This window comes from Phyllosticta citribraziliensis, assembly GCF_038025025.1.
Source record: "Phyllosticta citribraziliensis strain CPC 17464 chromosome Unknown J3D65scaffold_10, whole genome shotgun sequence".
Lineage (NCBI taxonomy): Eukaryota > Fungi > Ascomycota > Dothideomycetes > Botryosphaeriales > Phyllostictaceae > Phyllosticta > Phyllosticta citribraziliensis.
This window is the reverse complement of record NW_027117347.1, coordinates 1,048,695-1,071,577: the sequence shown is the minus strand read 5'-3', so window position 1 is coordinate 1,071,577 and position 22,883 is coordinate 1,048,695. Positions and strand designations below refer to the sequence as shown.

The window sequence follows — 22,883 nt, the reverse complement described above, 5'->3', positions numbered from 1 at the left end:
GCTGCAACTCGAGGCAGGCAAATGATGCGGTTTGTCGGTCGGTTGAGACTGGGGTGGTGAGAGGGATTGGGGTGGGTGTGGTGGTATGTAGGTAGTAGGAGAACGGACGTGTACGGAAGCAAGTCGGTCGACGAGGGAGGGAAGGCTAGCCAGCAGCGCAGGCAGGGTGGGTGGGCAAGGAGGGAGAGGTGGGAGCGGGCAGAAAGATGGATGGGAGAAGGAAAGCCGAGGAAGGGCCAGACGTTGCGCCCAAGCAGAGTCGACTTACCGTGGGCCCGGGAAAAGACCTACGACGAGATCAGAGGCTGGAGCGAGCGGGACGACGGAGAAAAAACGAGAGCGGTTCTGATTGTGAGCGGGTTTGTTTTTCTCGTTGATTTCCAGGCAGGAGGACAAGGGGAGAGAGATTGGCGGCGAGGGTGAAGGTCGTCAGTACGAAAAGTGCAGAGAGAGAGTGAGAGAGAGAGAGAGAGAGAGAGAGAGAGAGAGAGAGAGAGAGAGCGAGCGAGCGAGCGAGCGAGATAGAGAGCGAGAGGGCGGGAGAGGGTACTGTCTGTACCTACAGTACCTACAGTACCCAGTCGGTGGTGTTGACAGGGCCAGGCTCAGGGCAGGGCAGGGCAGGGCAGGGCACACGATGCGGGGCGATCCAGGAACACGTACGGAGCGTCTCGCTCTCTGACTGCCCGGCCACGTTTTCTCTGGCGGCGGCCTCAAGAGGCGGTCAGCCACAGCTCAGTGCCCGGCCCGACTGCTGCGGCCGAGGCTGACTCCCGGTCCAGCTGTCGACCTTCCTTGGGCACCTCCCGGCCGCGAAAAATCAAAAATAAAAATCAAACAGGCCGACAAGGAACGACCAACCACAAATAAAGATAAAAAAAAAAGAGAGAAGGGAAAAAAGGAAGGAAAAAAGAAGGAAAAAAGAAGAAGAAAAAAAAGGAGCCCCGACGGTGCCGTTCGCCCCAGGCGTCGGACGATTAGAGAACGCCCGTGGATTGATTTGCGACGGGTGCGGATACAAGCGAGGCCCAGCTGGGATACGGCCCCGGGGGTATCTGGGAACTTTTCCCTCCACGTGGGTCTCCCAGCAACAATTCCTTCGTACCTTTTGCCATCATCAACCCTCGACCTTTGCTTGCTTGCTGTCTGTCTGTCTTTCTTTCTTTCTTTCTTTCTTCCTTTCTTCCTTTCTTCCTTTCTTCCTTTCTTCCTTTCTTTCCACTTGTTCCCCGTCGTCGCCCCGCCTGTCACATCCCGCCCGTCTCGCTCGTTGTTTGGCTTGTTTCACTGACCCCCCAACGGCCGACCTGCTTGCTTGCTTGCCTGCCTGCCTGCCTGCCTGCCTGCCTGCCTGCCTGCCTGCCTGCCTGCCTGCCTGCCTGCCTGCCTGCCTGCCTGCCTGCCTGCCTGCCTGCCTGCCTGCCTGCCTGCCTGCCTGCCTGCCTGCCTGCCTGCCTGCCTGCTTCCTTGTGTCCGTCACACGACGTCCATTCATTCTTCCGGCTGAGCTGGCCGTGCATCTGCTGCTCTGCTGCGACGCGACCACAATTTGTCCACTCGCTCCTGCCGTGCAACCCGTGAGGCTCTTCCATTTCCTGGTTCAGAGAGGCGGGGAACGTTGGCACACGCCAGATAGATGAGATGCTCCTCGCTCCTTGCATGCCCTGGAGCCACGCGCCGTTGGACCGTCGACACTCTGCTCTCAACCTCCGCCTCCTCGACTGACACCCGCCATGACATGCCATGCCCTGCCCTGCCCGTGTCACCAATCCACTCGAATCACCTCTGCCGTTGGCCTCACGTGAGAATCCTGTCGCCTGCTTTTAGCAACCATGGCCGAGCAGTTTGCTTTTTGCCCGTTTCGCATGGCCCAATCGCCGTGCCAGTCACCCATCTCTGTGCGCCTCTCGACCCCCCCCGAACCGCCCCTGCCATCTCTCGTGCCACTCTGCACAACCGTCACCATCTTATTATTCAAATGGCCGCCGCGTCGCTAGCTAGCCTTGCTCTTTTCGTGATGCTCCCTCGTACAGCAATCATTGTCGCCCTCAATTGGCCCTGGTAAAGTGCTCTGCTGCAGCCAGCTGCTGACAGTGGTGGGGCTCGCCGGCCGGTGGACATGTGGAGAGTCGCAGCCAAAGCAAACGGAGAAGGCTCCTATTCTTGCAGTCTCCATGCTGAGGTAGCACACACAGCAAAATAGACCTCACCGCTGGAATGTCAGTGACGCAGACGACTCGCCCGAAACGACAAACACTTCCACGATTGACCAGCGCGTGCATGGGCGACGATCGCACAGCCCGGGGACGGGGCCTTGGTGGTGGCATGGAGACGAGGAAACGGACAAAAGCAAAGAGGCAGACGTGGGCAGGACCCGACAAAGGCAGACTGCTCGATCCCGCCTCTCGTCATGTCGTCGTGGGCATCGATGTTCCTTTTTTCAGCATTGACAGGAGAACAAGGACGACGAGGTGCGGTGCTCATCAAAGGCAAAGCCAGGGACTGGACCATCGCCTCATCTTGGGCGAGGTCCAGGCGCCTTCCCCTTGGGACCACGCCGCGGGCGTGCAACGGCACCGCAGCTGACGTACGTACGGTACCCCAGGCCCACGGCAGGCACCCAGGAATGACAGATCGCTGCGCCTGCCTGCCTGCCTGTCTGCCTGTCTGCACGCTTCGCTTCTGCTCCTGGGTGGCGACGACTGCAACAACACAAAAACGCGCCCCTCTGCCATCCTCGCGTCGCTCAACCAGCGTCAACATTTTCTTCCCGTCCCAAGCCATGGCTCCCTGCTCTGCGCGGCTCGTGCCGAGGCTCAAAGAGACGGACGGCCGGCTGGCTAGCAGCAGCAATTGCTTATCAAGGCAAAGTGCGCTCGGTTAATCGTCTTCCGACATGGCGTTCCAGAAGTCGCTGGCGGAAGGCCCACGCTCCGTACCAGGCCAAGGTCCCTTTGCTCTCGTTTTCCTCGGACGCTGTGGTACCCGTCTAGCCCGGCCAACACCTCGACGCTTTTCATTGTTACATGCTGGTCCACGTCCATGTCCTCTCTACTACCCCTTGAGCCCTCTCCCGTCCACAGAGTCCCTCGCAATCGAGCGGCTGCATAGGTTGCTGTGCCAAAATCTCCTCTTCCTATGTCGGCCACCATTTTCCTTACAGTCGTCGCCCTCGCTGCTCTTTATTTCTTCAATCTCGCGAGGTGCTTTTGCGCAAACCTCCAGGCCGCCAAGAGGTCCGGCTTTCCTTTCATCTGCCTGCCATGGGACAAATTCAACATCTTTTGGATGGTGACGGGCAACTTTTGGGTCCCGCTCTTGGATAAACTCCCCGCCGCCATCACCGACCCTTGGCTTCCCTTCTTGAGGCTGGAATGGACCTACGAGCGGAAATACGAACCCTTTGTTCGCATGGGAAGCGACGCCATCATGTTTGTTGCCCCTGGCGGAAATCATCTCTACGTGGCGAGCCCCCCAGCAATCGCAGACATTGCCGCCCGCAGAATCGACTTTCAGAAGCCTCTGGAGAGGTATCGGGATGTAAACCTGTACGGAGACAATGTCGTCGTGTCTGAGGGCGAAAAGTGGCGCCGCCATCGCAAGGTTGCCGCGCCCACATTCAGCGAAAAGAACAACCGCGTCGTCTGGGAAGAGAGCAAACGGCAAGCGCATGCCTTGCTCTACCATTGGACAAGGGGAAGAGTCTCGAGCAACCCGTTGCACCACGTCGACGATGACATGATGAGCATTAGCTTGCACATCATTAGCAAGGCCGGCTTCGGCGTGCGTGTGCTCTGGCCCCACGAGGAATCCAACGCCGAGCAGGAAGATGAATTGGGTCGTTTTGCAAGCACCAAGGCTCCCCCTGGCCATGCCTTGTCGTACAAGGACGCCATGAAAAAGCTCATGAAACACATCATCTGGGTCCCTATTCTACCAAAATGGCTTCGACGTAAATCCATGACATGATTCTTCACCAACGCCTCATGACTAACATTGTAGACAGAAATCGCCCCTTTTCAAGGCCCCAGGACGGCCACGCTAGCCTACGAGGAGTGGGGCTTGTTCATGAAGGAGCTTTACGACATGAAACGAATTCACATGCGGGAGGGGAAAATCATCGAGGGCATGGACTTGCTTGGTACGCCTGGCTCATGATCTTTCAGCTCGGAACCTGTGCCACTGACACCCATCTCTCCTAGGCGCTATCATGAAGGGTGCTGGGGTCAACGAGGAATCGTTGAAATCGTCGGAGCCGCCGAAGCAGCAACTAAGTGATTCAGAGATTCTCGGAAACGCCTTCGTCTTCATCCTGGCTGGCCACGAGACGACGGCCAACGCCATCCACTTTTCTCTGGTCTTGCTTGCTCTGAATCCGCCGACTCAGCGACGATTGCAAGCGGAGCTCACAAGAAATCTTGGCGACCGACCATTCGAGGAATGGGACTACGATCGCGACCTGCCAAGGATAATGGGCGGCATGCCCGCAGCAGTGCTATCCGAGACTATGCGCCTCATCCCTGCCGTGACGGGAATACCGAAAAGCACCATGAAAGACAGTCCGCAGACCCTCAACGTGAATGGCCGCCTCCACATGGTGCCTGCCGAATGCATCATATCCTTGGATGTGCCTGCAACTCATCACAACCCGCGATACTGGCCCGCGCGTCCTGACATTTCAGCTTTGCCTCCAGGAGAGGATATCGACCAATTCAAACCGGAGAGGTGGTTGCTCAGTGATTCGCGTAGGCCGAGCGCATCTAGCACACGCGAAGCCTCGCCCGATCAAGATTCGAGTGGCAACGATGTGGCAACTCCAAACTTGTTTAGACCGGCTCCGGGCACATTTCTGCCATTTAGTGAAGGTCACAGGTCCTGCCTCGGCAAGCGCTTCGCCATGATCGAGGGCGCCAGCGTCATTGCTGCCCTCTTTCACGAGTACAGCGTCGAGCTCGCAGTCGATGACTTCATCACTGACGATGAGCTTGAGAGGATGCCCCTCGGAGGCCCTGAGCGAAAAGAGGTGTGGCAGAAGGCAGCTGACAAGGCAATGCACGTTCTCAAGCATGGGATGGGAAGCATCATCACGCTGCAGATGAGGCGAGGCCACGTACCGCTACGTGTTGTCAGGAGAGGACAAGAACAATTCGCCTTTGACTGAAAAATCAAGGAAAGGGAAAATACCCGATGAGGCTTCGATTCAATGTTGGATATTTGACGGCCGATTTGCTTCGCTGATTCGCGGGCCTACGGGGGGTTCGGTGTATTTTGAGGTCCAAGTCTGTATTTTTTTATTTTGTATCTTTTAGCTGCAGGCAGTTTTGTCTAAATTTTGTAACTCGTAGAAAACTTGTCAATCAATTAGATTTAAACATTCAGCAGATGATACAGCAACATGAATGTTGGTATCGTGGGAGACGAGTAAGAGGTCTGAGTCTGACTCATCTGGCGTCGGCAGAAAGAGTCATGTTAGGGCTCGACTGACCTCCAGCCGCCAAACTCACGACACCACCACCATCCTTCGCAAATCCAAGCCTTGTTGACCGGTCAAGCCTACCTGGACTTGCCACGGACCTCGAACCCCCCGAATTCCGCCTGCGCACATTCTGGTGGCCTCAATCGCTCCGCGCGCATCGTCGTTACCCCGCATTCGAGAGAAGGGAAAAAAAGAAAAAAAGCCAACCCGCCAACATGACGCCGGACGAGAAGCTAGCGCTCATCTTTGAGAACCTGCAGGAGTCGCTGAACCCTGAAATCCTCGAGGATGTTGTCAGGAACCAGAACCGGCCCGTCAAGATTTACTGGGGCACGGCAACCACGGGGCGCCCTCACTGCGGCTACTTTGTGCCAATGCTGAAGATTGCTCAGTTCCTGCAGGCGGGCTGTCACGTCAAGATCCTGCTTGCCGACATCCACGCCTTCCTCGACAACCTCAAGGCGCCGATTGAGCTCGTCAACCACCGCGCCAAGTACTACAAGTTTGTGATAACGGAGAGCTTGAAGGCCGTGGGCGTGTCGGTCGACCGGCTGGAGTTTGTGCTGGGCAGCGAGTACCAGAAGTCGTCGGACTACATGATGGACCTGCTGCGGCTGAGCACCATGACCACCGAGCATGACGCGAAGAGGGCGGGGGCCGAGGTTGTCAAGCAGACGGACAACCCCCTGCTGTCCGGCCTCATCTACCCGCTGATGCAGGCTCTGGACGAGCAGTACCTCGACGTCGATGTACAATTTGGTGGTGTGGATCAGAGGAAGATCTTCGCTCTGGCCAAGGAGGCGCTGCCGAAGCTTGGATACAAGGAGAGGGCACATCTGATGAACAAGATGGTCCCCGGTCTGCAGGTAGGAAGTGATTCACATCTGATGCGCCGGATCAGCGTGTTGACATTCATGTGTATCGCAGGGCGACAAGATGTCGTCGTCGGACCCCGACTCGAAGATTGACCTCCTGGACAGCCCGGACGCAGTGAAGAAGAAGCTCAAGAAGGCCTTTGCAGCCCCCAAGGAGGTCGAGGGCAACGGACTGATCGCCTTCATTGAATACGTGCTCCTGCCCGCCGGTGCTATTGATAGCGAGCCGACTTTCACTGTCGAAAGAAGGGAAGGCGAGCCTCTGGTCTACCACGATGCCCAGAAGCTCAAGGACGACTACGCCGCCGACGTTCTGACTCCCCAGCTCCTGAAGGCTGGTGTGACGGATGCCATCAACAAGCTCCTCGCACCCATCCAGAAGACCTTCAGCGAATCGCCCGAATGGCAAGAGATCGAGAAGCTTGCCTACCCACCTCCCGCGCCTGAAAAGAAGAAGGAGAAGAAGGTCAAGAACAAGGGTACGCGTCACCCTGGCGCGGCCAAGGTCGAAGCACAGGCAGACGGCAGCCTGAAAGGTGAGGGTGCGCAAGAGGCCAGCGTGGGTAAGGATGTCAAGGACGCCATGGCAAAATTGGATTTGGCAAAGGACGAGGTCAAGTCATGATACCATTGAGCAAGAAAGAAAAAGAAAGACAAGGAACCCTAGAGCAAAGAGGGGCATGGCAAGGCGTTCACGAAGGTCATGCGACGACAAATCAGATTTGCAATTGCCACCATGAACGGCTCCTTCGCTTTTTTGTCTTCCTTCTCATTCAAAACCCGGATGCCCTGACGTGAAGCTTTCCTTGCTGGACGGGACAAGGCTGATCTGGAACACAGTGACTCAGAGTGCCCTGCGGCAACCACTTCAGTGAGCTTGTATATGTGCCTCTCCCGTGTCTTCGGCAAAACGAAAAGTCAATTGGGGCCTGTCACATATCCCGAAGCTGCTGCAGGAGAATATTCGACAGAGAACAAAGAATAAGCCAAGCGGCAGCTACCGGGGCAGAGCGATGGGAGATCGTGTGGCTCGGGGGGCCTGGCTCTTCTACCCCGCCTCCATCCACCCGTTGCGAAGAGACGGGGATGGAGATGCATGACATTTAGCATTCGTAGCCCAACAAGCTCGCCGGTGAACCGTCTAAAGGATCAGAGCGAGGATGGCGGGAGCGTGGTGGCTGGCGGCCGGGGCAAGCGGGCGGGCGGCCGCCGGCTCGCTGCAAGGGGCAAAGGATGTCTGGCCTAGGTGTGGTTGTTCGCGCGGAGAGTGGAAGGCGGTCGGGTGGCATGTGGGTGGTGTTGAAGGAACAAGAAAAGAAGCTTCTTTGCTCCGCTCCCGGTCCCTGTCCACCTCTTCCTTGCTCACCTTGCCGAGCGAGTATTCGACCATTGGGAAGCCGTTCCGCCTTGCCCACAGCTTTGTCCTGTTTGCCTGACTCTGTCGTCCTCGTCATCCTCTTGCCTTATCATTGCTCGGATTACTCTAACCGTCGCCAGTTTTTTCTCCATCTGTGTACCAAGAAGCTGCGGTGTCGCTGGTTTTGCGTGCCACGGATGTCATGGTCTGCAGCGACACGGTCGACCGCCATGAACGAGACGTCAAAGGGAGCCAACCGACAGCCACCAAGTCAGCAAGTCAAGCACATGCTGCACATCATCCACCGAGTCAAACGCGACGACAACGCTTCCAGCTGGTAGGTACCGTACGTAATGTACCTATCAAAGACCAACGGCTCATGCCTTACTTCGACCTCACTCACTCAATCAATCCGTCAGACTACTCAGACAGTTCAGTCAGGTGCGCATATCAGCCTTTCCTCGCAAAAGGCTTACAGCAACCTTAGGTTCTTCTTCGCTCCGCCCCATTCCATACTCTACGCCGCGGTGGTGGGCCTTGCTGGCTTCTTGTTGTCTCTGTCGAACCTTTTTCCCGCCGCTGTGCAGCGCAAGATTTGAAACACTGGAAGTCTGCTTGTCGCGATACTCTGGCTGCATGCGGCAACGAAGGGCATTACCAGTCCGCCGCCGCCGCCGCCGCCGACGCTGCCTGCCTAGCTCAATTTCACACGCGGATTGATTGATTGACGTGAACTGTACGCGACGGCGGACGTCGGATTTTTGGTAGACGGAGCGGAGTGTAGATCTCCAAACAGAAAGACGATGAAGACACCATGGACTTGACAACGACGACAAGAGAAGTAATCAAGTTAATTCCTGGGGATTGAGTGCCATGGCAGTACAGCCTAAGCTAACCCTCTCGACTTGTTGCTTTCCCGAACACAGCGAGCGCCACGTCGTTCCCTACCGTACCCAACGCTCAACCAGCAACAAATCTCTTCCTCCGTCTCCGGAAACCTAGCCAGCCGCGAGCAACAACGCAAACGGCGTACATCTACCGGGATAGACACGCGGAAAATTGATTCCCAGGCAAACACAGCCAGCCATCCATCCATCCACGCGGCGCCCGTCCGCCCACCCGCCCGTCCGCCAACCGCTCTTATCCATCTATCCGACATGTCTCAGCTCTGCGCCGAAACGCAATCAACATGCTTCACGAGCGGCCGGTCACGCGCCGCTGCTCACGCTGCTGCTGCTCGTGTCCGTCCCGCCGTCCCGCGTTGCCGTCCCGGCTGTCTGTCAGGGCAACAGCCAGCCACCTGCCAAGGGCCTTGGCTCAACGTTAACCACGACGACGACGACGATGATGGAAATGACGCGGACGGATCCAGCTGTGTCTGTCTCGGTGGCTTTGCAGACCTTCGTTTCTCGCGTTCTCGATCTGCGTACGCTCGCTCCGCATGCCTCGGGTTGTGCCGTCCTCTTTCTTGTCGGTCTGATTTTCCGATTTTTCTGGCGAGCGAATTGCAGAGAATTGTCCACTCGTCAGTTGTCCATCCGATTGACTGCCTGACCTGGGCATTTTTGCTCGTATTGAGATGCGGACGCCGAATGCTGTCGGCAAAGGCAAGAGCGACGTGATGCTCCACACACAGCCAGACACTCACTCATTTTATTTATCCACGACGACCGCGACAGGAGCCGCGGCGGCAAAAAGAGACATCGTTTTGGCAAATACGAATTCATGTTTCGTCGAGAAGCATCGACGCCGCTGCTACCCAAGTACAATGTCTACCATGAAGCGGAAACTCTCCTTCCGTCGCCTTCGTTTCGTCGTCGTCGTCGTCGTTCATTTTGCAGGTACCACGGTGCTGCCCATGGCAGCCAACAAGAAACCAGTTTGGCGCGGCTGCTCAGCAACAAAAAAGAAAACTCCTCAATATGCGTCGCTCCTCTTCGTTTCGATCGTTCCCGTTCAGTTACCTCTGTCTGCGTCCGCGGCTGACAAGGGAATGGAGAGAAGAAAGGAGGTGGAAGATGTGATAGAGCAAGAAAAAGAGACCGGTAACGTCATCAACGACCGACCACGCAACCAACCAAACCATACCAAACTCCTCATCACGCCTCTGTTGACCACCACAACATCGTCGTCGTCGTCGTAGTCATCAATACGGATAATTTCGCACCTCTTCCTCCCTGGACAAGTCCAGCCCGTTGGCGACCTGCTCGGCGTGCTTGTTGTCCAGGTACTCGAGCAGCACCTGCTCGTAGCGGTCGCGGCCCTTGTAGATCTGCGTCGTCTGGTCCCAGCTGCGGATGGCCGACGCCAGCCGGCCCGGCACGTACGGCTCGTTGGCGATTTCGGTGATGGGGTGGAAGTAGGTGCGGATGGTGAAGACGACGCCGCCGGAGCGTGGGAGTCTGTGGCAAGGTCAGTCTCTCGATCTTCTTGTCTTGGGGATGATTGAGTGTGTGCTTTCGTCTTCTTCGTCGTCTTCTCCGTGTTGGGCCGGGCAAGAGCAAGAGCAGGGAATGAATGGGTTTGGGGGAGGAGAAAAACTAACCTCCTCAACGACTGCCGCTCGCTCCTAAACCAATGATGCTCAATCGCCTTATTCTTCTGGGCCGTAAACCAACCCACGGAGCCCTCGGGGCCATCCTCGTCGCCAATGCTATTACTCCACGCCAGATCGTCGTCGACCTGGATGAAGTAGTTATTGCGGACGACGGGGCCGTCGGGCTGGACGCGGCGGAAGAAGTTCATCATGCCCTTCTCGAGCTTCTCCTTGTAGCCGGGCACGTTTCCGCTGGTGTGGATCTCGCTGAGCGGCATGCCGAGCTTGTCCTCGAGGCGCCAGAAGCCCGCCAGCAGGATGGCGCCGGCCAGCAGGTAGTACTGCCCGTCGGGCCGCTCGAACATGATGGCCAGGTCGTCCTGCACCTGGCGCGCGCACAGCGCCATCGGGTCCTCCTTGAGCGGCCGCTCCACGCAGTTGACGTCCTCGCCCGTCGCCAGGTTGCGCATCCCCGTGCTTGTCCGCTCAAACAGCGATGGGTATCGCTGCGGCAGGTACGAGCATAGCTCCTCGAGCAGCTCGACCGCCCCGTCCCACGCCTCCGGCGCCGTGTGGTAGCATTTGCTGCCGCGCTCCGCCAGCCGCTTCGCCTTCGTCTCGTGGTACTTGAGGTAGTGGTTGTCGAGCTCGATCCAGTCGTCCCACTGCAGCGAGCGCAGCCCCATCGTGATATTGTACTTGGGTCCGTAGCGGAACGGCCGATACGGAAGCGGCTTGGTCTCTGTCACGCTCCAGTTGGGGTACGGATTTGCTGCCGGCCGTTTGAAGTCGGATGGTGTCCATACTGCGCGCAGGGCCTCGTCAGCATTTGCGCCAATGGATGCGAATAGTGGCAGTCCAGGGATTGCAATTGATTCGAACAGTACTCACCTCCGTACGGCCGCTCCTTGCCGCCTTTGCTTCGCGACGACGGCTTCTCAAGATCCGGCGACGGCGACCTCGACGCTTTGGCGCTCGCCTTTTTCCACCGCCTGACGAGCACTCCCGCTCCCCACAACAACGTAGCCAAGGCGAGCAGGCCATAGACGACCGATTTTGGGTTTGTGACGACGGCATCGTGAAAAGCTTGTGAGGCAGCCTGGACATGGGGCGAGTCGCACGCTCGGCGGAGGTGGAGCTTGACTGCTTCCATGATGTAGCTTAACGGAAAAAGCTAGCACGTGGAAAGGTAACTTTGTAGCTCTGGGAGAGGCGCAAATTGGACCGGTTATTGTGCAAGTAATGCCCAGCTGTGGTGGGCTGGAAATCAACTAAATAGATACAGATGCCTTTCGCGATTGATAGTAGATGGCAGTGGCAACGCCTCACTTTCCCCTCGTATCGCCCCTTTGAAATAACAAACAGCAATAGTTCCCTGGATCGGACGACTGCCCAGCGATAAAGAGCTGTGGGGTTTGGTTTATCTCCCAGCCAAGGTTCGCGTCGAAACGGGGTTTCGTTGCTGCAATAGGTAACGTGGGGTTTTTTGGGCCCAGCAGCTTCGGGGCCTTTTGCGTGGGGCAAAGAAACCCTGCCGTGCATCATCACCCCGCCGCGCCGTGCTACCACAGATTGGATGTCCGTCTGTCAACGGCGTGCGCTCTTCAACGGCCTGCGTCTGATTGGGGTTCTGCTTCTGCTCCTGAGCTGCTGTTGGTTTTGCGACGAAGGAGGCAGTAATCTCCCCACCGACGGCGGTACTTGTCGGGAATGATTGGCAGGTCCGGGACCCAACCAAGCCGCCCTAATGTGCTCGTTTGCGCTGCATCAAGGAATTTTTCACACTTGAGAGCCTCCCAGTTGGCCGTGTCTGCAATATAGTTTGGCTCAAGCTCAGATGGGGTCCAGCTGGGAAGTGCCGAGTCGACCATGAAGGTGCAGCGTTCGACTTCCGTCTTGGTCCAAGTCAGCTGGATGTTGACATTCTTGGCCTAAAATGGCATAGATCACTCACATATTTGCCGGAATCTTCCCGATTTTCGTCATTCATACCAGCCGGAACCAACCAAGCGCCGGGGAATAGTCCAAAGCCTGATGCTTCGCTGAATTCGCCAGGAAGAAGACCAGTGAAGGCGCTCTTGACAAACTTCGCCCGGACACCCTTGGGAAGGAAGAACGATGACGGGAACCTGTACCATTCCTTGCCCAGACAGACTGTGTCTCCAGCGCTGGCGTTATGCCAAAGAGGTTCGTAGACCTTGAGCGGTGCCGAGTATGCAGTTACCATCCCAAGGGCGCGCCATATGCCAACGTTGATGGCCCCGAAGACGAGGGCGCCTGCCAGTCCGAGTTTGATTTTCGCCGGAATCTTGCTCAGGATATCCTTGGGGTCCGTAGATCCCAGGTGTGCGAGCACCACATGGAGCGCAATGGCAGAGTTGACAGCCAAAAATGGATAGGCCGGGTACATGAAGCGTTCCTCCTTGTGGGGCTGAAGTGTGAAAATTGCCAACCAAAGATAGAATGGAGACGTGAATACGACGCCTCTGAGGATGTTTTGCTTTGGCACAGATTGTCTCCGAAGCAGATAATTCCCGACCAAAAGCGGGAGGGCAGACACGGCAAGAACAAACCAGACGTTGAAGTTGAGGGCCAAGTTGCGGATGTAAAAGTGCCACGGCTCCACCCCATAGATTTCCGGTCCTCGTCCTGGGCCGCTAAAGACGTTGTACCACACAATGTTCAAGGGGACGCAGACGAGCTTCTTGTAGAAGAAGGAGTCGACAGCGACTCCAAATCCCTGAATGATGATGAGTTTCGCAAATACATTGAGCTGGAGCGATCGCACGTACTAGTACAAGAAGGGATCTGCAGAATCCATAGACAAATCTCTGGTATGTCTCACTGGTAGACTTGGTCACAGCTGCCAGTATCATCTCTTCCACAATGAAGGGGAGAATGAGGACGCCAGAAAAGGGCCATCCCAGGACGGCTCCAATGCCGAACCAAGTAATACCCGAAGCCGTCCTCAGCCCACCGCGCCAATCCATAAAGGCCGACAGTCCCAACATACTTGTATACATTGTGAAGCTCGACGGGAGGTAGGCGGTCGAGGCATGGAACATGCCCGGGCTGAAGACGACGGCGATGAGGAAGAAGACGGCTATGCGGGGATTCAGGGTCCGGGCAATGGTCGAGAACAATCTCGTCTCGCAGGATGCGCAGAGGAAGGCGAGCATGCAGCGGAGAAAGTAGAATTGCGTGGTCTTGTTCGTTCCGGGGTAGATTCTTGCGACGCCGGCTGTCAAGGCGTGGAAGCCGGCATACGTCCAGCTCCTAATGGCGTAATCGGGAGAGTACTCCCAGGTCTGGAGGCCATAACCATGGTTCAAGTAATGAGACGGCTCGAAGTAATTGAAGATCTCGTCGCAATCTTGAATTGGAGCATAGAGGGCAGAGAGCAGGTGTGTCGCGGAAAAGATGTAGAAGGCGACGACGGGATTGAAATCTGGGGGCTGCCTGATTTTGGTGAGCTCGACAGTCATAGGGACATGCGATTGATAACCAACTTCTTGCCCTTGGGAGCATCCTTTGGCGGCATGGTCAAGGGGCTCTGCAGTTGTTGAGGTTTTGGTGTAGAGCTGAACTCCGCTCGGGCTGCGGTAGGTACACCTCAGTGGCCTGCAAGGGAGCTTGGACAGCCGTCATAGGGCTGAGAGCTCGGGCCGCATGGGCATCCCACCACAAAATTTCCAGCGCTCGCCCAGGTCGCGGCTCCGCGCAACTCGACTTTTTCACCCTCCACTTGCAATCCTCCACAACATCGACGAAATGGCCTTCGGCGGTATTCCTGGCCTTGGCCTCTTGAACAATGATACCTCTCAATCAACCCCGACTGAAAATATCCCCCCCAACGCTCATGGCTCTCAAGAGCCATCGCCGGCTCAACAAGGCGCGGCAACAGTCGACACCACCGATTTCTCTAGAAAGCCCGAGAACGTGAACGACATTGAACAAAAGCTCGGAGAAAGCTCTTTACACCCCTCAGAGCCGAGCGTTCAACCCGAGATCTCGGAAAATGCTCAAGCACCTCACGACCAAGATACGACCATGGTCGACGGCGACGCGTCGCAAGCCCCGGCTCCCGAGAAACCCGCGTCTCCTAACCAAGAATCCGAGACCAAAGCAAAGGTCGACCCCGAATTCCTCGAAGCCGCCGAAACCAACAAGAACAATCCGGGCGCCGAGTGGCAATACGATCCTTCAGACGCCGAGTCATCGACCGAATCTGACACTTCGAGCGACACCTCTTCGGACGACGAGAGCGAGGATGAGGGCGACTACCCCTTGTTGGATCCTATGGAGCAGGCACGAATCCTGATGCAGGAAGAGTACGGCGACGACGAAGGCGGAAAGGCCACTGCTGCTCAACTGCGCACTGCGAACGAGGTCGCCGAAGTCAAAATCGAGAAGCCAGACGTCACCGTCACCCCGGACATGAAAATCACCGACTTGGGCAAGGTGGACAGCATTGTGGATAATATGATCCTCATTCGTGCGAACGTGTCGGGAGAATACCAGGTCTTGGAGAGTGGATCCGTACTCTGCACCGAAGACCGAGCCGTCATTGGTGCTGTCATAGACACACTTGGTCGCGTACAAGAACCGCTGTACACCGTGGCGTTCAACGACCGCAGTGAGATTGAAGCCGCCGGTCTCATCAATGGGACGACCGTCTACTACGTCGACCAGCACTCGACGTATGTGTTTACAGAACCTCTCAAGAACCTCAAGGGTACCGATGCGTCGAACCAGTTCGACGAAGAGGTTGCCGACAATGAACTCGAATTTTCCGACGACGAGGCCGAGGCCGAACACAAGCGTAAGCAAAAGCAAGCGAAGCGGGAAGAAAAGGCCGGAGGTCGCGGTGCGGCGCCGAAGCCCAGTCAGCCGGAAGGATATACGGGAGCGCTGAGCTATGATGATGACGGTGCGGACCTCTACACTCCTCTTGCTCGACCAGATGGCCTTCACCATCAAATGGGTGCCAGTGTAACCGTTGAAGAACATCCAAGGACTCGTCGCGGCCACGGAAACAGAGCTCGAGGCGGCCGCGGAGCCCGAGGTGGTCGTGGAGGAGCAGCATCGCATTCGGGCCACCAGAACAACCAACCTCAAAGCCAACAACAGCAACCGCAACAGCAATTCCCTTCTTACCCTACGGATCAGAACTATCCTTTCCAGTTTGGTCAAACACAGGCACCGGCTTGGCCTCAAAACAATGCTCCCTATGCGTTTGGAGCCAACAACCAGGGAGCTTTCCCGGCTGGGTCGTTTGTCAACCCAGCGTTCTTCCAGAATCAGCAGCAGCAGGAGCAGCAGCAGACTGCCTTCATCCCACCACCCCCTCCTCAATTCGGGGGTGATCCGTCGCAAGCTGCAGAGGCCTTTCGCATGATTCAAGCACTGGCAGCAGCAAACCAGCAGTCTAACAACGCGCAGCCTCAGGGTCAAAGTCAACAGCAGCCACAAATGAACCAAGGTGACTTCCTTCAGGCCATGTTGAGAAACCTGCAAAATGGGGGCTCAAACGGTCAATCCTAGTCCATGGGTACGTATGACAAGCACTGCGCCCTACCAGAACGCCTGCCGTTTGATTCCGGGAGCAGGGAGTGTAATCCATGCGGAGGCTCACAACCCCTCTGGATTTTCCCACGCTTCGCGGATCGCACACGTTTCACAAAGACTTGTAACGATGAGCCTGTCTAGAGATGTCAGCTCATGAATAGCCCCGACATTGGGACTGAGACTGTCCCATACTGCTCATGCTCTCTTTTTCTCTCAATGACTGGCGCAAGGGATTTCAAATGGTGCTAATTGCCCAGCGAAAAAGAGTTGGCAAGCTCGGAAACAAATTGCTGCATGTTGGGGAAAGACTGGAGAAGCTAGTGGACTCGGTAGTGATCCTGGAAGAATCCACCCCGCATCGGTGCCAATCCCTCGATTGTGGGGAACTAGATTACCAAATGGAAGCAGCAACGGTGCGTTGCTTCCTGCGAATATTCCAAGAGTGTCTGCTGTTCGGAAGGGGCCGTACCCCCGAGAAGGAGCCACTTGAAGACCTTTCATTACATTTGTTAGTCGTGCGGCTGAGAAGATGTCAATTCAACCCTCATTTGCCCCGAATCCTTCTTGATGTCTTCCTTCACCGCCGTTGAGATGCAGGATATTGATAATTACAGGTTCCACCAGTCATGTCACCAAACATCTGCCAGTACGAGCGATCCTTGTCAATCCGTATTGCGCAAGTTTTCAGACTAATGTCACGCTGCCAGTTTCCCCATTCGACGACAGCGGGTGGCTGCAATGATCCTCTCGCCTCTGGATCCGTGACATTGCATCTAAAATGAGCACCACTCGCTTCGTCCCGCGCGAATCACACCGACATCCTTCTAGCGCTTCACACACGAAGACAGACAGCGTAGCAATATTGGTCAGGTACGGTCATCCGTATCCGCAAGGTACAGGACTACGCCAGCACGCGTTCTTCAAACGAGGTGCGCTCATGGGACCACGGGCCGAGAATGCAAGTTGGGAAAACCTGAGGATCGTTTCGGGTCTTTGCCGGCGCAGGAAGACCGTGGCTGCATGCCTGGTGTTGTTGGCCAACAGTGTCAGGGGTCAACAAAGGCGTGGTTGAGGAGTTTTGGTGGCGTGGTCTTGCGGATAGGCGGTTGGATGAGCTGAGCGGGCTAAGCGGCCCGATGCCAATCAGAAGCATCTCGACCGCGGCTCTATCCCAACGTCGACGCAAGACCCAATCGTAGAGACGAACAGCCTCGCAGACTCTGGCTGGTACCAGCTAGGTCGAAGAATCCAAGAACGACTTCAGCGTCGACCTCGCGACCAGGTACGATCGTCCACCAACGGCACAACCCACCATCCACTGCAAGTCGGCTTTCAGCTTCCGCATCACTACTCAGCAGGCGGGTCGCGAGAATGCGGCTCGAGGGCGCGACAAAGAGCCAAAAGTCTCCTTCGCTCACCGTACCCGAGTCGCCGTCTTTGCCGGCCGGGGCGAGACGAGACGATGCGGCGTGGTGGGGAAAGAAGGGCAGCCACCCTGGTACCGCCAACGCTTGACAAGCCAGCCGGCTACCATACGGCAATGCGACTCTGGAGTGAACCGGGGCTCAAAGGCGTTTCACCAATCCGCCCGCTGACTGTAGCGGCAAACTCCTTCTTCGAGATAGACGTCCACTCCCACGGCGCGGCGACAAGCCCTCATGCATGCTGGCAGCGAACGTGGCGCTGTCATGCGAGCCTTTGGTGGCGGCTACGGGCTTTGCAGGCTACGTCGTGATGCTGAGTCACGCCGTCGAGGTGGGTTTCTAGACGCCCTAGTGGAGTGCCAGCGAGCCAATTTACGGAGCATGCACCGAGGATTTATTTTGGATAATTGCCATGAAATATTGCTTGTATGTGTCTATTCTTGCCCTCTCAAGTCCTCAATTCACACTCCTTCTCTCGTGTTGGTTCAGTCGCTCCTTCCTCTTTTGTGTCTTGTGTCCGTCTTGACCATCACGCTCTTTTTGTGCACGCACTCCGTCAGACCACGGCCCTCTAAATAATCTTTTGGCATCACTTGGACAAGTTCGATTTAACAAAAGGCCCTTCGACATACGTCTCCTGGACATCTTCTCTCGTTTTACCGCCTCCATTTACAGCATCTTCGGCCAACGACCCATCCTGTCACAACACTTTTACTGAGGAGGAAGCCGCTTGGAAAATGGTATCAAAAGTCTTCATTGCTGGACTGCTGGCCAGCCAAGCAGCCAGCAACCCACTGGATCTCTCCCCTCGCCATGCCACGTGCGGCAAAAACATGCAAGTCTGCTCGCCCTCAGGAGCCACAACGTCACATCTGCCATCCCTGGGGCCGGACCTCTCATCACTATACGTGGACCTACTCTCGACAGTCGAAGGCGTCCATTTCGCCAAGCGACATTCAAAAGATGACGACGACGACGACGACAACGACGACGATACCGTGGCCTTTTGCTGCTCGGCGGCGACGTCGTGCCTGCTGCTATCTTCGACGTCGTGCCCGGGCAAGATTCCCATCTGCTACGACAAATACACGACCAACTTTGTGCTCCCGGACGGGACGACGGGCACCATCGCGGCCGGGACGCTGAACCTGCCCGACGGCAGCAACGCCGACCTCTTCAGTGGAGCCTACACCAACGCGTCCTCCCACGTCTCCGGGAATCTCTACGTCTCGTCGTCGTCGTCTTCGGGCGACAGCAGTAGCTCGTCGCACAGCACCAGCCACCACGACGCGGCCGCCGACAAGCCCAACACGACAACGCTGTCCATCCCGCCCGTCTACACGGCCGCCGGCGTCGGCAGCGCCATCCCCATCTCCGCCCTCGGGACTCTCGTCACCAGCGTCGTCTCGTCCGTCGAGACGCTCGTCTCGCAGGCCACGCTGCCGCCGACCACGCGCGCCGCCGCCGAGACAGACGCTGCAGGCAGCACGCTCGCGCCCGCGACCACGCGCCCCGCCGCGACCGTCGTGCCGACGACGATTCTGTCGACGCACGTGTCTACTGTTGTGACGGAGGAGGCGTTCACGACGGGGACGGCGGGGTCGTCGGCGAGCCCGACGCCCTCGGGCTTTACTGGCGCTGCGGGAGCTGGGAGGGCGGCGTTGGTAGCGGAGGCGAGGGGGTGTGTGGTGGCGGTGGTGCTGGGCGCCGCGATGCTGCTGGGTGGCGTTGCGGGTGTGTGGTAGAAGACGCGGTCTTTTGTTTGTGGTGGTGCTTGGTTAATGTTGTATTAGTATTATATTAGTAGCCGTCGGCGGCGTGTACAAACATAATCATGATTTTCCTTCCTCCTCTTTTCTCCAAAACCGTCCTCTCAATCCCTTCCACCCCTTTTCCATGACTTAGCCGTGCGTGCCCTCCGTCCCTCGTCGCGCATTGTGTCAAACCACCACCCAAAGCTTGATTGATGTTCGGTCATATTCTTCCCTTTGTGTATGTAAGCTACGAAAATCGCCCAAATACTTTGACCTCGAAATCGATCGAGGACGTTATCGGATCCGACAATTCGCCCAACCAAGAGGTGCGAACAATCTTTTGGGCTGTTTTAGCTGGTTTGGGATGGCTTGGGTGCCTGTTTGGGTGGGGTTGTGAGCGGCAGGTCGAATGCGGGTGAGAGCATTGATTCATCTTGTTCAAAGAATTGAGAGGCTGGCTCGGTGGTCATGAATGGGATGGGAAAGATGTTTGGCAACTTGTAGCTGGTGGCAGCCTCCTCTGATAACTACCCAAGGGAGGCCGCGAAAGAACAAAGACGCGCGTGTACGCGTGCAGTGTATCAATCAAGTCAGATAGACACTTCGAAAAAAAGCCCATCACAAGTTACATGGACACTCAACCACCACAAAAAGTCAAGGGAATCAATCGTCATGACTATCTTACCTACCAAGCAACCCACCATCGCTTCCATACCTGCTCGCCTGCCCGTCCGCTTGTCAGTCATCATGTCTAAACCCAGCCAGCAAAGACGCATTCCGTTCGTTGATTGCCTCCAATTTTCCTGCCCTACCTACAAGCAGCATTCGTTTCCTTCGTCTCTTGACATACACACGCACGACGCTACGTACGTGCCATCCAGACGCCCACCACACGACAAAAGCTCTATCCGCTCATCCTCCCCCTTCTCATAAACCAAAAGAAGCTCAAATCAAATCCACCAGGTCATTACTGCCGCTCGGCTTTTGCTGCTGTTGTCCCTGCTGCTGCTGCTGTCCCTGGCCCGGCTGCGCAGGCGGCGGCGACCCGGCCGTACCACCAAGATCCAGCCCGGCAAACCCGTTCATCAAGTCTCCGCTGCCGCCTCCGCTCGCGCCGCCCATGGCGGCCATGCCCATGCCGTTCGCCGGACCCGCCGAGGAAGGCTGCTGCGCCGCTCGCGCCGCCGGTGGTGGCGCGCCGCCCGAAGCGCCAAACAGGCCCATGAGGTCGTCCATGTTGTTGCTCGGTGCGCCGGCTGCGGCTGCGCTGCTGCTGCCCGGCGTCGTCGGGCTGGCCACGCGCTGTGGCGTGCCGGCCAGGCCGTCGAGCCCGCTGGTGCCGCCGCCGGCCTGGTTCTGCATGCTGGCGGGCGCCGAGCCGTCAAAGTCAATGTCGAGCAGGTTTTCAACGTTGGACGTGGGCGCTGCGGATCCACCTGATGCGGCGGCCGCTGCGGCAGCGGCTGCAATGGGGTTTTCGCGTGCGTTTTGTTGCTGCTCTTCGATGGCGGCGCGCTGCATGGCTTCGGCGCCGAAGCGACCTTGGCCCAGGAAAGACTCCGGGAGCGTGTGGTATACAGAGGCGAGAGTGGAGAGTTCGGTGATGAGTTGGTCGAGGAGGGCGGGGGGGAGCGAGGGAATGGTGGATGTGATGGCGGGCTTTTCCGACAGAACAACATTCTGCGACAGTTAGCTTCCCATCGCCTTGAAGATTTAGCGCTGAAAAGTACCTTGGTGGTTTGCGGGTCACTAGACAGCAACCGCCAGTACACGTAGGCGCGATCTCTGACATCGGGGTTGTCGTTCTCGGCGGTTGCTGCTTGGAGGACTTTTTGGACGAGGCCTTGCGACTGGTCTGGCTTCTTGAGGAAGAGCTTGACAACCGCTGTGAGGATTTGGAGTTGCGTCTACACCACGTTAGAAAGATTCAAAGCAGGATCGTAGCGAGCTGACCTGAGTGAATTCCTCATTGAATCCATCGACGAAACCGGCAACAATCTCTCCAGCATTGCTGATCTTCTCTGCGTATTCGCCGACGATCCAGATGAGAGCGCCTCGTGCAATTGGCTCATCCAATTCATCTATGCACTGGCAGAGAGTTGGTATTATGCCCTCATAACCAGGATATTTGCGGAAAATGTCCTTGATGACCACGATGGACTCCTGTACCACGTAGTTGACCTTGGTGTTGATGAGATCAAGCAAAGTGTTGACGCATCTTTCTGTGGCACTCTCAATCTTGATCGCGACCTGGCCAATGGCCTTGACAGCTCTTCTTGCAAAGTCCATATCAACCTCGGTGGCGTATTCTTTAAGTTCTGTCAAAAGCTGATCGACATTCCTGTCGTTGGCTATCCGGACCATGATTTCGAGCTTCTCGAGTTTCAGATAGGGAGGGTCGTTGTATTTGCAAAAGAAGACGCGCATTTCCTTGCTGAGAACGTCGGGCTGTTTTTGAAGGAGAAGGTCGATGTTGCGGAGGGCGACGTATTGAACTTCGGGTGCAGAGGAGACGAGAGTGACTGAGATAATTAGCAGCCGAAGGGGTCCACCAGAGTACTCATATCTTACCAAGGGGAGGAGCCATCTTCTTAAGATATGTCTTGGCGAGCTCCGGTCCGACGTACTTCATGTGAAGGAACACGGCCTTGACCGCAGCCAAGACGACGCTGGGATTGACGTGTTGGAACTGAGGCGATACCCTTTCGCAAATGTGCTCTGCTTCCTTGACGTCTGCCGCCTTGTAGTCTGCTAGCTTGGTCAAAATTGTGACCCGACCCCACTCCGTACATTCATTCAGGGCCATGAGCATCTTCTTCAACCTCTGCGGTGTAACCTCAAAGATCCTCAATTCTGGCGCCGCCTCTTGGATCTCGTTCAAGGCGGTAACCGAGTTGGCGACAACCATTGGGTTGGGGTCGCCAATGAGCTCCTGCAATGTATCAAGGAAGCCGTTTTCGATGCACATGGAGGCGTTGAGATCAAATAGCTTGGCAACGCAGAGAACCGCCGTCTTGCGGACGTAGGGTGATTCATCCCGCAGCGTCTTGCGGAGCGGCTCCTCCATGTAGTCCACCATCTTTTCAACTCTAATGCAGCCCATTGTCCGTATGGCGAGCGCGCGAACTAGGGGGTTTGGGTCCTCGGAATCTTGGACAAATGTGTTGACGGCGAGGATGCACAGATCGGGATGCGATTTGGCATAGTTCCTGCGCAGAGCAAGGCGTCAGCAAGGGGCTCTCAGACACGGGAGCAGGGGAGCATGCGCACATGAGGTAGAGGTAGACAAGCTTCTTCTGGTCCAGATCACCAGTCGCAATGTTCTTCAAAACGTCGGGGAACAATGCAGAGACATCCTTGCCCAGCGTCATGGCCATGATGGTCTTTTGAATCGACTCCTTCCTGCCCTGTTGTCAATTCCATCTGGTTCGAGCAGATTGTTCGCGTCTGGGTCGCGGCTCACCTCTCGTAGGCATACTGCGATCTATCCTTTGCGTCAGTTCGGGCCCTCGCTGTACCAAGTTTCCCCCCGCCTCGTCGCCGTTAGGGAGCTTACACCAGGCCTGCGCGGAGCTCAAACGTCTCGCCCTTGCGCGGCACCGCAAAGGCGCCTCTGATCCTGTTGACCGCCATCTCTACACTTCAAATGCAGAGGTGACGACCGCAGTCGTGCCCCTCATGCACAAGCGCGACTATATGTTTCGAAAGCCCGACGCCTGAGCGTAGTCTCGGAGAACCGTGGTGAGCGGGTAGTGCGGCGGGTTCGGAGCGAAGGGTCCAAGCTGGGGGCGCCCGGGCGATACGTGGACGGCGTTGCTGGCGGAGAGAGGGTTGAGGATCCAGGTGTTAGCTAAGGAAGCCTCCCGTTGCGGTGTTCTGGCGTTGTGGCATAA

General features: G+C 56.7%; 8 protein-coding genes across 8 annotated transcripts; 6 read left to right on the top strand and 2 right to left on the bottom strand.

Moving 5' to 3' along the window:
* Positions 1-2,716: 2,716 nt before the first annotated feature.
* On the top strand, positions 2,717-5,379 carry J3D65DRAFT_652928 (cytochrome P450 monooxygenase-like protein). Its single transcript, XM_066802460.1, has 3 exons — positions 2,717-3,952; positions 4,007-4,141; positions 4,203-5,379. The coding sequence occupies exons 1-3, from the start codon at positions 3,139-3,141 to the stop codon at positions 5,159-5,161; spliced, it is 1,908 nt and encodes a 635-aa protein (XP_066652504.1). The 5' UTR covers positions 2,717-3,138; the 3' UTR covers positions 5,162-5,379.
* A 312-nt stretch (positions 5,380-5,691) lies between these two features.
* Positions 5,692-6,976, top strand: J3D65DRAFT_558490 (tyrosyl-tRNA synthetase; the record flags this gene model as incomplete). The annotated part of the gene is made up of 2 exons (XM_066797367.1): positions 5,692-6,342; positions 6,404-6,976. 2 exons carry the CDS (start codon positions 5,692-5,694, stop codon positions 6,974-6,976), a joined length of 1,224 nt encoding a protein of 407 aa, XP_066652503.1.
* A 304-nt stretch (positions 6,977-7,280) lies between these two features.
* J3D65DRAFT_70197 (uncharacterized protein) lies at positions 7,281-8,772 on the top strand. Its single transcript, XM_066804093.1, has 4 exons — positions 7,281-8,045; positions 8,100-8,149; positions 8,196-8,549; positions 8,635-8,772. Exons 1-3 carry the CDS (start codon positions 7,585-7,587, stop codon positions 8,426-8,428), a joined length of 744 nt encoding a protein of 247 aa, XP_066652502.1. The 5' UTR covers positions 7,281-7,584; the 3' UTR covers positions 8,429-8,549; positions 8,635-8,772.
* On the top strand, positions 8,323-9,497 carry J3D65DRAFT_70168 (uncharacterized protein). The gene is made up of 2 exons (XM_066804092.1): positions 8,323-8,549; positions 8,635-9,497. Exons 1-2 carry the CDS (start codon positions 8,523-8,525, stop codon positions 9,328-9,330), a joined length of 723 nt encoding a protein of 240 aa, XP_066652501.1. The 5' UTR covers positions 8,323-8,522; the 3' UTR covers positions 9,331-9,497.
* Positions 9,498-9,854: 357 nt separating this feature from the next.
* Positions 9,855-13,729, bottom strand: J3D65DRAFT_558100 (Alg9-like mannosyltransferase family-domain-containing protein; the record flags this gene model as incomplete). The annotated part of the gene is made up of 7 exons (XM_066797342.1): positions 9,855-10,110; positions 10,254-11,049; positions 11,136-11,404; positions 11,470-11,632; positions 11,854-12,139; positions 12,199-12,984; positions 13,037-13,729. 7 exons carry the CDS (start codon positions 13,727-13,729, stop codon positions 9,855-9,857), a joined length of 3,249 nt encoding a protein of 1,082 aa, XP_066652500.1.
* Positions 13,730-14,564: 835 nt separating this feature from the next.
* J3D65DRAFT_558471 (Gar1/Naf1 RNA binding region-domain-containing protein) lies at positions 14,565-14,885 on the top strand (the record flags this gene model as incomplete). Its single annotated transcript, XM_066797364.1, has 1 exon — positions 14,565-14,885. A coding segment is annotated over one exon (321 nt), but the record flags the coding sequence as incomplete, so codon positions are not given.
* Positions 14,886-17,649: 2,764 nt separating this feature from the next.
* Positions 17,650-19,088, top strand: J3D65DRAFT_634371 (uncharacterized protein). The gene has a single exon (XM_066801222.1). It carries the CDS (start codon positions 17,974-17,976, stop codon positions 18,979-18,981), a length of 1,008 nt encoding a protein of 335 aa, XP_066652498.1. The 5' UTR covers positions 17,650-17,973; the 3' UTR covers positions 18,982-19,088.
* A 432-nt stretch (positions 19,089-19,520) lies between these two features.
* J3D65DRAFT_634365 (adaptin N terminal region-domain-containing protein) lies at positions 19,521-22,877 on the bottom strand. Its single transcript, XM_066801221.1, has 7 exons — positions 22,547-22,877; positions 22,454-22,474; positions 22,261-22,392; positions 21,562-22,199; positions 20,944-21,512; positions 20,721-20,897; positions 19,521-20,670 (listed from the first exon to the last, which is right to left on the bottom strand). Exons 1-7 carry the CDS (start codon positions 22,621-22,623, stop codon positions 19,936-19,938), a joined length of 2,349 nt encoding a protein of 782 aa, XP_066652497.1. The 5' UTR covers positions 22,624-22,877; the 3' UTR covers positions 19,521-19,935.
* Positions 22,878-22,883: the final 6 nt, after the last annotated feature.

Coding starts and splice junctions, on each gene's coding strand:
- J3D65DRAFT_70197 (XM_066804093.1), top strand. CDS start 7,585: ATGTCTGGCCTAGGTGTGGTTGTTCGCGCGGAGAGTGGAAGGCGGTCG. Junction 8,046..8,099: donor GACGACAACGCTTCCAGCTG/GTAGGTACCGTA, acceptor ATGCCTTACTTC/GACCTCACTCACTCAATCAA. Junction 8,150..8,195: donor TACTCAGACAGTTCAGTCAG/GTGCGCATATCA, acceptor CAGCAACCTTAG/GTTCTTCTTCGCTCCGCCCC.
- J3D65DRAFT_652928 (XM_066802460.1), top strand. CDS start 3,139: ATGTCGGCCACCATTTTCCTTACAGTCGTCGCCCTCGCTGCTCTTTAT. Junction 3,953..4,006: donor TCTACCAAAATGGCTTCGAC/GTAAATCCATGA, acceptor CATTGTAGACAG/AAATCGCCCCTTTTCAAGGC. Junction 4,142..4,202: donor CGAGGGCATGGACTTGCTTG/GTACGCCTGGCT, acceptor CATCTCTCCTAG/GCGCTATCATGAAGGGTGCT.
- J3D65DRAFT_634371 (XM_066801222.1), top strand. CDS start 17,974: ATGGTATCAAAAGTCTTCATTGCTGGACTGCTGGCCAGCCAAGCAGCC.
- J3D65DRAFT_634365 (XM_066801221.1), bottom strand. CDS start 22,623: ATGGCGGTCAACAGGATCAGAGGCGCCTTTGCGGTGCCGCGCAAGGGC. Junction 22,393..22,453: donor TCGCAGTATGCCTACGAGAG/GTGAGCCGCGAC, acceptor ACAACAGGGCAG/GAAGGAGTCGATTCAAAAGA. Junction 22,200..22,260: donor CTTGTCTACCTCTACCTCAT/GTGCGCATGCTC, acceptor TGCTCTGCGCAG/GAACTATGCCAAATCGCATC.
- J3D65DRAFT_70168 (XM_066804092.1), top strand. CDS start 8,523: ATGGACTTGACAACGACGACAAGAGAA. Junction 8,550..8,634: donor TGACAACGACGACAAGAGAA/GTAATCAAGTTA, acceptor TCCCGAACACAG/CGAGCGCCACGTCGTTCCCT.